This window comes from Carya illinoinensis, chromosome 14 (genome assembly GCF_018687715.1).
Source record: "Carya illinoinensis cultivar Pawnee chromosome 14, C.illinoinensisPawnee_v1, whole genome shotgun sequence".
NCBI classification, from domain to species: Eukaryota; Viridiplantae; Streptophyta; class Magnoliopsida; order Fagales; family Juglandaceae; genus Carya; species Carya illinoinensis.
In genome coordinates this window covers 8,155,796-8,168,182 of record NC_056765.1, presented here as the reverse complement: position 1 = coordinate 8,168,182, position 12,387 = coordinate 8,155,796, and the positions used below count along the sequence as shown (strand labels likewise).

General features: G+C 37.8%; 1 protein-coding gene across 1 annotated transcript; it reads left to right on the top strand.

The window, feature by feature from the left end:
• Window positions 1-521: 521 nt before the first annotated feature.
• LOC122294279 (cationic peroxidase 1-like) lies at window positions 522-3,326 on the top strand. Its single transcript, XM_043102882.1, has 4 exons — window positions 522-818; window positions 1,691-1,882; window positions 2,124-2,289; window positions 2,576-3,326. Exons 1-4 carry the CDS (start codon window positions 600-602, stop codon window positions 2,959-2,961), a joined length of 963 nt encoding a protein of 320 aa, XP_042958816.1. The 5' UTR covers window positions 522-599; the 3' UTR covers window positions 2,962-3,326.
• The last annotated feature ends 9,061 nt before the right edge of the window (window positions 3,327-12,387 follow it).

Genomic DNA, 12,387 nt, shown 5'->3' with positions numbered 1-12,387 from the left:
ACCTTTAAATCAACTCTTTTTTTTAAAGAAAAAAATATTAGTTCTAGAGATAGCAAATGTCATGATCAACATATATAATAAAATGAAAGTAATATAGAAATATAGTCATGTATAATATATATACACTAATGCTGGAAACTAGACTTTCATCCCATTATGTAAAATATGATACTTTTATTATCCTTAGATGATTCTTTATATTTATTCTTTAAAAAAATAAATGATTATTCAAGAATGATAAAAGTGCCACATTTTATATGGTAAGATGAAAGTGAGATATGAGTGTGATTTATAAAATTTTCTATATCATGTATGCATGTGAGTGCGCACATGAAGTAGGTTATTTTTTCATAGGTATGTATGGTGGGTTTGGATAACATAAACAATTTTAGTGGATGCGTGGGACAATTTCCTTCCCTATTTGTTCGTTAATTTCCAAGTTTTTGAAGGTCTTTGACTTGAGACCATATGAAAGTAATTAAAAGAGTCCAAAATAGCTAGTGTTCCGCTATAAATACAGCTTCATGCAGCATGCAATCGGAACACGAATCACAAGCTCTCTACTTCTAGCTTAGTCTGTGGTCTCTCTTCTTTGAAATATGGCATTTCACTTACATGATCACTCTAACATATTCTGCTTCTTTGCGTTTTTGCTTTTGTTTCGTGGAGCCTCTGCCCAGTTATCCTGGAATTACTATGCAACAACATGCCCGAAAGCTCTATCTACCATTAGAACTGCAGTTAGCAATGCAGTGGTCAAGGAGCATCGCATGGGGGCTTCTTTACTTCGCCTCCATTTCCATGACTGCTTTATCAATGCATGTTCTCTCTTTCTTTCTTTCTTTCTTTCTTTCCGTCTTTCTTTGCATACATACAACACAGACCCGCACATGAGCTTTGACTTTGCACTCACACACGCACGCTAAATTCGTTTGTATGTGATTGTGTGTGTATATATATATATATATATATGTAAGAAGTAATGTTAGATACAGATTTAAATAATGAAAACTCATTCATAAAACATGCGACCTATCAAAAAAGAATTTTGATTACATTGTTTTAGGATAGATCTCACTTTTATAAAAGGCTTGCAAGCTTTAGGTCTAAAATAAATCATTTTGAGAACGTACCTACCATTTTCAATGATAATTTTAATATTTCAAACTCCAGTAGCATGATTATATTCTTTAATTATTGAAACAATAATGCTTGGTGCACGAACTCCCGTGCATAGATTGATGTGGTACTCCCATATTAGCATGCGTTGACCAAGTGATGTCATATCAGCTAGTGCACAATCTGTGTATATGAGAAATATAAAAATTCTATGTAATCATTTTTATATATTATTTTGTATATTTTACTAATGTGATTGGTTGAATTTTAAAGAAAAAATTGATGCAGCCAATCACATTAGCGGAATGTATAAAAAGTACCTAAAAGTAACTGTATGTAACACTACTTTTATATACATGCAACCTGATTACCTAAGTATTTGAAGAATCCAGATTCGAGACACATTATATTTCATGAAGTTTTAGACGAAACCAAATTACATGCAAATGTTGTAAAGTATAGACCATGCATAATTCGTTGCAGTTGGGATTTAAATTACTATTACTGGTCATATATATAGCAGATTTCGTATTGGAATTACCATTGATAGATCTTCTTGTGGCTTAAACAGGGATGTGATGCATCTGTTCTATTAGATGACACTTCAAGTTTCACTGGGGAGAAGACAGCCGGCCCAAATGCTGGTTCTTTAAGGGGTTTTGAAGTAATAGATACCATCAAGTCTGAAATTGAGAGTATTTGCCCTGGAGTTGTTTCCTGTGCAGATATCCTAGCTGTTGCAGCCCGTGATTCTGTTGTTTCAGTAAGTAAAATTAACAATGCATAGGGGGAAGAGTATAAATCATGAGAATTAAGGATCAATGGTATCCTAGCATGCACAGGCCTAGACAAAAGTACAAAATACGGATCTTGAATTCGAACCCGAACTCTATATAAATCAGTTGTTAACCACAGCTCTATGAATTTTATATATATGTATAATCTTGGAAAGGATATATCTTATGGCTAGTAAACAAATCTCGTACTGTCTCATTTTTCTCCAGTTAGGCGGGCCTTCATGGACAGTTCAGTTAGGCAGAAGAGACTCAACGACAGCAAGTTTTACAGCAGCAAATACTGAAATCCCCTCTCCGGGAATGGACCTCAGCGATCTTTTAGTTGGCTTCTCAAATAAAGGATTTAGTGCAGAAGAAATGGTCGCTCTCTCAGGTAAAACATAACTCAACACACAACTCAAAGTGTTCTATGTTTTCGTTTTCTTATACACATACTGCACAGTCCATCTTCCTCTGTGTTGAATGGAGATAGATGCTCCCCTTAAATAATAAACAGGCATTATCTGTGACTTTGAGGTTGCTGTCTAGATCATCATTCAATTAGTACTAATTCCGGAGTCGAATGACAGAGTTGCTCTGAGTTTCATTGAAGTTGAATCAGTTAATTCTTAGATTTTTTTTTTTTTTTATCATTTTCTTTTCTGCATTTTCCGAAATAGGAGCTCACACAACAGGTCAAGCCAGGTGCGTGATCTTCAGGGAACGTATCAATAAGGAAGCCAACATCAACTCAACATTTGCAGCATCATTAAAATCAAACTGTCCAAGCACTGGCGGGGATGACAACCTTTCGCCCTTAGATGCCACAACCCCTGTTATCTTTGACAATGCTTATTTTAAGAACTTGGTGAATAAAAAAGGCCTCCTGCATTCGGACCAACAACTCTTCAATGGCAGTTCCACGGACTCTCAGGTCACCACTTATAGCACCAACCCCGCAACTTTCAGAGCTGATTTTGCCAAAGCCATGGTGAAGATGGGAAACCTTAGCCCTCTCACTGGGAGCAGTGGCCAAATCCGTGCCGATTGCCGGAAAATTAACTGAAGTTTCCTTTATATTCAACATGGCCAATGTTTACAGGAAAAGATATGCTTTGGCCGATAGTTTAGCTACATATGGTGCTCTAGGCAATGCTTTCTGTTGTCGCTCTCCCTCTTAGCTATCTAAGCACAATTTGCACAATTTTTATATTGGATGAGCTGGAATCCATTGCTTGCTATAGTTTTTCTGTTGATACCTAGCCTTATAAGTAGTTTTGTTTGCTTTATTCCCTTTGTATCTAGGATAGTTTTAAAACTTGGCTTGATCCTGCAATGGTTATAGTTTTAAAACTAGGCTTGATCTTTGATATCCAGAGTTCTTGATCCTGCATGCAATGGCTTTTAATATCAAAGCTTGTTTCTTATCCATACAGAAGCTTCTTTCTTATCCTGCAATCCCTTTTGCTTTACCTTCCCCACCGACGCGCCAAACCGAAGAAAACGATGGTGAGTGTGATGAAAGGAAGGGTTAAGTTTGCTGACTGCTGAGAAAGTTGAGATTCTGGCCTATGGATCATCCAAGTTAAGCTCAACGTGGAAGAGACAAAATGGACTTGCAATCATAATTTGTGGGAGCCCATTTCATGAAGCCCACAAGATGTTGGTGCTACAAAGCCCTAAGAGATTAATAAATGCTCAAACCTTATAAGCCCATGGAAGAAGAATGGCTGTGTAAATAAAGGAGTTTTTGTGTATGGCTGATGGCATGTCTAAAGAGTAATCATATGTTAAATAGATAAGTTTTGTGCAGTTTCTCTACATATAAAAACAAAACAAAAATAAAAAAATAAAAAAAATGTTCTCATTATAAAAAATAAAATAAAATAAAGTATAAAAATCTTATTTTTTTTTAGTAAGATCCACTTTTTACACAAGATATGAACAATTTAAACTTGTACATAGCATTATTCATGTCTATATTTATTTTGCTAATGAAAAATGCTTGTCCCACCGAGTATGGATATCGTGTAATTTTTTTTTTTTACACAATGATTAAAAAATTATTTTTTAATAAATTTGTAATTCTTTTAAAAAAAATATTTAAAGAGTTTAAAAAATGTTTTTAAAAAAAAAAAGTATTAGGAGCTTTTCACGGGCATCTAGCATAGTCCTTTGATAATTGCGTAGTTTCTAGGATATTTGGAGAAGTCCCATCAAAGTAGATGACTTAATTTATTGCACATGGCACTGACCATATATTTTTAGTCCCAATGAATCATATCATGACCGAAGAGGAATTTTTTTCCCTCTATGCAAGAAAATATTTCATTAAGAAGTAAAAAATGAGATGAAAGAATCAACTCAACTATAGGTCTACGGGTTGCACAGCACACACCCACGTGGTTCTTTCTCACACATCACTCTCCCGAGCGGTTCTCTCAACCATTCCTCTTCTTCCTTAGACTCGAAACGAACATCTCCCTCACCCCCAGCATTGCAACACCCTAACGCCCCATAGATCACACTTGAAGATAGGCTTCTTTTTATCAATAGTTATTTCAATGTGAATAATTTCAAAGCATTATCACATAGGAGAAAATATGAACTTCTTAGTGTTTGGGTATGTGAGCAGCAGAATTAACCGTGAGAAAAAAAGTAGAGGAAATTTATCATCTTCACAAGAAACAAAGTCATGTGAATGTCCTTTGGCAAGCTATGGACTTGATGCTTAGGAGAGAGAAGAGGGTAGATTCTTTTTTAGAAGGAATAATAGTAGCTCCTTTGGGTTAACTCAACAGAGAGAATTGATGTAAAGGTCTCAACACCACATCTACTTTCGGTCTGTGTTGTTGATGCGTTTGAGTGATATCTTCATGATGGAAAAATCTAGACAACATTTGGTCTGTCAATCATCATGTAGATCACCTATACATTGAGCCAATCTTCGTCATATGTTGTTGATGCGTTCGAAATTGTTAAGAAGGAAGGAGGAAGAAGAAATATTGGTTTGAATGATGCATATTTCGTATTAAGCTTTACAAATAAATAGTTGTACAATGTGCTATGTAAGGAAATAATACAGAAAAGGAAAGTGGACTAATTGATAGCTGTCAATACTCCCCCTCAAGTTGGCGCATGGAGATCCGTAATGCCTAACTTGTGCGAGAAATGATGAAAAAGTTCATTTCCTAAAGGTTTGGTGAATATATCCGCAAGTTGCTCATTTGAAGAAGTGTGAACAGCTTTGAGGAGGCTTGAGCGAATTTTGTCCCGAATGATATGACAATCAATTTCAATGTGTTTGGTATGCTCATGAAACACAAGATTGTGTGCAATATAGAGTGCAGATTGATTGTCACAATGGAGAGTGAAAGGCTCGGGATGTGGAACACCAAGGTCAGTGAGAAGTTGTTTTAACCAAGTAAGTTCACAGGTGGTGACGACCATAGCACGATACTCAGCTTCAGCAGAAGAATGAGAGACTGTATTCTATTTCTTGGTGCGCCATGAGATCGAACTGGTGCCTAACTGAATAAAATAATCAGTGGTGGAGAGGCGAGCGATGGGGCAGCTAGCTCAATCAGAGTTTGTATAAGCTGAAACATGAATACTGTTGGAGGAAGGAAAGAAGATACCCTAACCCGAACAGCCTTTGATGTAGCGAAGAACTCTGGTAGCGGCGTTCATGTGGAGAACGTGAGGAGCATGCATGAATTGGCTGAGTGTGTTGACGGCATAAACAATGTCAGGTCGAGTGATGGTCAGATAGATGAGACGACCAACAAGACGACGATAAAGGCCAGGATCAGAGAGGAGATCGCCATCATGAGCAGTAAGCTTCAAGTGTTGTTCCATAGGAAAATGAGCGGTCCGTGCACCAAGTTGCCCATTGTCAGAAAGAATGTCGAGGGCATATTTGCATTGATTAAGAAAAATGCCAATGGGAGAGCGATCAACTTCAAGGCCAAGAAAGTATTTCAGGGAACGGAGGTCCTTGTTCTTGAAATGTGTGGAGAGAATTTTCTTGAAAAGCTCAATCTGTGAGAGATCGTTACCAGCAACCAATATGTCATCTACGTAAACAAGAACAAGAACAATGTTGGTGGAAGTGGTGAGAGTGAACAAAGAATGATCTGCTTGAGACGAATGAAAACCTGCATCAAGAAGCACAGAGGCTAGTTTAAAAAACTAGTTTCGGGAAGCTTGTTTGAGACCATAGAGGGATTTGCGGAGTCGAAAAACACAAGTCTCCCCCTTAGGACAATATCTGGGTGGTGGGGTCATGTAGACTTCTTTGTCAAGGTCGTCGTGCAAGGCTTTATTGACGTCAAGCTGATGAATAATCTAATTTTTTGTGGCTGCGACTGCTAATAAGCAACGGACCGTGGTCATTTTGGCGACCAGGGCAAATGTCTCATGGTAGTCCAGGCCTTCAATCTGAGTATATTCTTTGGCAACGAGCCGAGTTTTGTATTTCTCGATGGATCCGTCGTCTTTGAGTTTAGTTTTGAAAATCCATTTGCACCTAATGAGTTTCTTACCAGGAGGGAGAGGCTCAAGAGTCTAGCTAGAATTGGCCTCTAAAGCACGAAGCTCAGCTGTCATGGCCTCGCGCTAGTGAGGATGGCAGATGACAGTGGTATAGCAAGAGGGTTCAATACATGAGGTAAGAGCAGTCAAATAAGTAATATGTGAGGGAGAAAAACGGGAATATGAAAGAAAAGCAGACCAAGGATGAGCAATACCTGAAGCCGGTGAAGCAGGCATAGATGTAGTGCGTTCCATATGTAAGGTGGGACAAATGTAGTCATGAAGATAGACAAGTCGAGTAATAGTTCAGCGAGGACGAGGAGCTGGGGGAGAGGGGCGGGGTAAGTGCGTAGGGATTGAAGAATCAGGAGGGACAGAAGAGTTGAAAGAGGCCAGAGGATCAAGAGTCAGGAAAGGTTCAGGAACGGGAAGAGGAACGACAGGGGCAGGAAGAGATGGAGGGTCAGGAAGGTCTTGGAAAGGAAATATGTGTTATTGAAAGGTGACATCTCGGGAATAGAAGATGGTCTGAGTTTGGAGATTATATAGCTTGTAGGCTTTATGTGTGATCAGGTAGCCAAGGAAGACACATTTAGTGGCACGAGGAGAAAATTTGTCGCGGTGAGCGTGGAGGGTTTGTGCATAACAAAGACAACTGAATACACGAAGATGGTCATAGTCGGGGATTTTATTGAACAGAATTTCAAAAGGTGATTTATTGTTGAGAATACGGCTAGGGGTACGGTTGGTGAGGTAGGCTGCAGTGAGGACACAATCACCCCAATAAGAGAGAGGTAAGTGTGTTTGAAAACGAAGACTATGAGCAACATTAAGAAGGTGTCAGTGTTTATGCTCTGCAACACCATTTGTTGGGGAGTTTCTACACAAGTACGTTCATGAATGATGCTCTGTGTGTGTAGGTAGGTTTGAAATTGATGGGAAAGGAATTCTTGTCTATTATCAGTTCCAATAATTTTGACAGTAGTGTTAAACTGATTTTGGACAAGGGAAAAAAATGTATTAAATGAGTGTATGCCTCAAATTTAAAATGCATAAGATAAATCATGCAAGAAAAATCGTCAACAATGGTGAGAAAATAATGAGCGTCACATAATGAGGCTGTGTGTTAACCACCCCAAATATTACAAAAAATGCGATTAAAACAAGAATCATTTTTATTGGCATAATTGGAAAAAGGTAATCTAGTGTGTTTAGAATGAGCACAAACATCACATTCAGAAAGAGTACAAGGAGAATTAAAAATATTGGGAATAGTAAAACTAGGGGATAATCTAGACGTTGATGGTCTTATTTGCAGTAGATTGAGCAGCAAAAATGACGGGAGGTTCGGGTCGATACACATAGAGCCCATTGCATAAATCACCCGTTCCAATCGGCTTCATCGATTGAGAGTCCTGAAATAAACAAGAATTAGAGGAAAAATTTATAAGGCAAGAATTATGAAGGGCAATTTGGGAAACTGAAAGTAAGTTGAAGGAGAAAAGGGGAACATAAAAAATATTTTGTAATATGAGAGAAGGAGAAAGGCGACAAGAACCCAACCCTTCGGCTGTAATATCTTGTCCTGTTGGGAGCCAAATACGATTGGCAGAAGCAAGAGGCTGTAAATCCGAAAGAGCTTCACGTTGGTGGTAGATGTGGTGTCTTGCATCGCTGTCCACCACCCAATGGAGGTGCTGATTGAAGTTGAAATCAGATGGCGAGAAGAGATTACCAGCAAAAGATGGAGGGGATGGTTCAATTGGTGTGGCCGATGGTGCTAGGAGGTTGAGCAGCTTCTGATAGACCTCTGGAGGAAGAGAAACCAGATTTGTAGTAGAGGAAGAGGAGGGGCAAACGGTATTTACAGCGGATGGGGGTGGGCCAAGGATGGACGATTTCGGTTTGGTGATGTGAGGATTTCGACCTAGAGGGTATCCGATGAGGGTCCAGCAACGGTCACGGGTATGGCCATCTTTGCCGCATGTAGTGCATTTAAGAGGAGGTCTTGGGCGAGCTGAGGTGCAGGTAGCCATGGCCATGGTTTTGGAAGAGGTGGGTTGAAGGTTGAGAAGCCGTTGTTGCTCTTCTTGAAACAAGATGGACAAGACTTTGTTGAGAGAGGGAAGCGGGTCCATGGCCAAAATTTGGGTGCGAAGATGAGCAAATGAGTCGTTGAGTCCAAGAAGAAATTGGAAAACTCATTCATCATCAGCCTGTCGTTGAATTTCTTTGAGGTCAGTTGCAGTTTGGAGATGACTAAGTTCATCCCATAGCTGTTTTATTTGGTTGAAATAATCATGAACAGATTTTGTGGATTGGTGCAGGGAGGAGAGAGCTCGTTTGAGGTCGTATATATGGGCATTGTTTCCATGGCAAAAAGGGGAAGAAAGGTCAAGCCAAACAGCACGGGGATTGGTATGATATTCGAGAGAATTGGCAAGGGAAGGGCTGATGGAGTTGAGGATCCAGGTAAGGACCATATCCTTGGTTTGGTTCCACTGAGTATATTTTGGTTTGGTGGGTTCAGGAGGGATAAGAGTGCCATCGATAAAGCCAAGTTTATTCTTGGCATTAAGGGCTCGGGTCATGGCCTTTTGCCATTTGGGGTAGTTGTCTCCTGTGAAAAGGTTATTGATGAGAATTAAACTAGGAGAATCAGAGGGATGAAGAAGATAAGAGCAGGGAATGGGTGGGGTGTGGGTCTTCGCCATGACAGAATGGCTGGATCGTTTCTTTAGGCTGATACCATGTTAAGAAAGAAGGAGGAAGAAGAAATATTGGTCTGAATCATGCATATTTCGTATTAGGCTTTACAAATAAATAGTTGTACAATGTGCTATGTAAGGAAATAATAAAGAAAAGGAAAGTGGACTAATTGAAATGAAGTCTTAAAATTAAGCTAATTACAAAAATCGTACAAGACTTGATTCTGTGCATGTATGGTAAGATAGCTGTCAATAGAAATGGAAACACTAATTTGTTGATGTGATTTGAAAACAAATTTAAAAAAGATCTTCTACAACAAAAAACAAACCCTGAAAGTAAATTTTATGCCTTCCCAAACTATAACACGGTAACTAATTTCTCATATATTTTTTTTCCCTCGCTTTTGAATGAATGTACAAAGTTGTTATATTTGAAACTTGAAATTCTTGAATTTTACGCAGAGAGAAACAAGATGTAAATTCTTCATATGGATAGATATTCTATAATTGGTAAAGGGACAAATTTTGACAAGAGAAAATGTAGTTCAAAAGATGGAGGATGATTTATTACTATGTGAGTATGAAGTTAAAAAAAAAAAAAGAAAAAAAGAAAAGAAGAAGAAGAAGAAGAAGGTAAACTAATAGAGAGAGAGAATGAGTTTTACATGCAAGAAGACGAACTTCAAAGGTACATCGTAGAGAATAGGGGTGCGTGTATATTGTTGTATTTGCACTGAATCATATCTCTTATAATAGTTTTTGGTTGGATCGGACTACAAAATGTATAGGGATAGTTTTAAATGTAATCTAATCTATTTTTGTCGAACTTAATGTGTAATCGAATCTGTGTGATCAATATACAAGTAAGCAGCTCTCGATTTCTGAAATCCAAAAATATAATGGCATTTTGAGTGTGGTAGTTGATCAGTAGATTATTTCATTTGTATTATATAAATCAATTGTCAAAGGTAAAGGTATTAGGAAATTTACTGATATTTGGAAGTCGGTATTTTTTACGTTCTATAAAATCTAGACCTGAAGTTGGTTCTTGACAATTGCAGTAGCTCTTGCATCTATAAATCAGAAATACCGATCTGATATTTTGTATATGATTATGTAATATTATGAGCTTTACTTGTAATGTTCTCATTTGAATGACAACCGTTACTTTGAATTTTCTTGCCCGTGCTTACGTTCTTTTATGCGATTTGGAATCGTCTATAGTGCCATTCCCATTAAGATGTGTCTGCATGCACAAGCTTATATAGCAACAAGTACTACTAACCAAAAAAAGGAAAAAGAAAAAGATACTTCTCACATTCCTGACCTTTATGATATTGCTGATATTTGCTTATAAGCTTATAGATGATGATCCTTTTGGCAATTTTTGGCAAGTCCACCATAATTTCGTAATGTATAAGACCAATCATCTGGCTCTAGTAACTCACAATAAAAGTAATTTACATATTCCATTCAACCATTTTACAATCACACATTTACCTAGGAATAAGAACAAAACCTCTTTACCAATTCCATGCCCCATTTACAAAAATAATTTCCATACCCTATTTACAAATTTACTGTCACATGTACGCAATCATGGGTGAAAAGTAAACCCATGTACAAATACACAATTACACATTTACCCATTTGTTACACCAATTCGTCTAAACCAATTGTTACTCAAACTCGGCCACTGATTTGCACTAAGTCCAAGGCATGCAAGGCATTTCCTGGAGATATGAGAAATTGGAAAATTAAAACAAATACATCAAGATTTGAAGATTCCAGGAAGATTTATAAAGGTGAAAAATAACCTTACACCTCATTATTGCCTGGTAACATTGGTTGTGTTAGAGTACTACATAGGATGACAATCTCGTCAACACTATCACCAACTTGTGATTCTGGGAGGTCACCATATTGTGATTCATCATCAAATATGTTTTGCAAGTCTAAATTGAAAAAATAAAAAAACAACAAACACGTGTTAGAAAGTAATATGCATGCAATCCAATATTTACACAAGTACTCGAACAAAACTTACCACATGTTTCTTCTTTCTCTTTGTTCCAAACGTTTACACCATCAAAATCTTTATTTTTATTGGCGGTCTCTCTTTCCCCCGAACTATGTGGGGGCTTAATATTTTCTTATTCTTGTCGGTGACCATGTTCTCTTTCACCTTGGTTGAACCAGACTCAACTATAATCCTGCAAACTTGTGCTTAAAGTCATCCAAATGATGTAAGAATGCATTCACATGGTCATCACTTGGGGATACAAGTGTTGCCAACATCAGACATCTTTTAACCACAAGGTCATACCCCGTGCATCTATATCGACCCACGAGTCATCATAGCTAGTTTTCACCAGTGTGTATCTCCTCTTTTAAGTCTTTACTCTATTGATCCAATACATATTTGTCTAGTAGTACATGAATGTACTTCAACTGATAGACTTTAAATGCATGCCTATAGATAATCACCCTTATCTTAAACTGGGCAAATGTGCATTTAACTTCACACTTCACTTCGTTATAGTAAACTGAGAACATGACAATATATATGTTCATCCAAGATGGAAATTTCTTCGAAAATATCGAACGTGGAAATGCAACCTTGTGTACCGACAAATGCAGGGTTACATAGAATCATCCCCAAACCTCTCGTTGGACCTCTTTAAACTTCACATTCATGTACAATGATTGAAACTGGGGATACACATGAGATTATTTGGTTGGAAGAATGGAAATCAATTGTTGTCTCCACCTCCACCTTATTCCTCAGAGCATTGTCAAAGTGATTGACAAATTCCTTCAATGTCGTACCAGAATGCACAAACCATTCGAATAAGGCATTCGTGCTTCCATACCGCAATGTAGTGCTCATACCAACCCAAAATACACCCTTCAAGTAAACTGGTACCCAAAATGACTTCTCATTGTACAAACCCTGCAACCATGCATTATCAGTATGGTCATACTTATAAAGTAATTGCCTTTAATTTTCCTCAAATTCTTTGCAACTTTGTGTATTAAAGAGTGCACTCTGAACGACAGTCTTCAATCCTATGTTGTATTTTGAGTGGGATCCCGATTTCTTTGGCAGTTTCCACATTATATGCTAGAGACAATATCTATGACGGCTGTTTAGAAATACAATGGGAACCACACTCTTCATTGCCCGATCTTGGTCTGTTATGATTGTTTTGGGTGCCTATCCATTCGTGCACTATAACCATGCTCTAAAC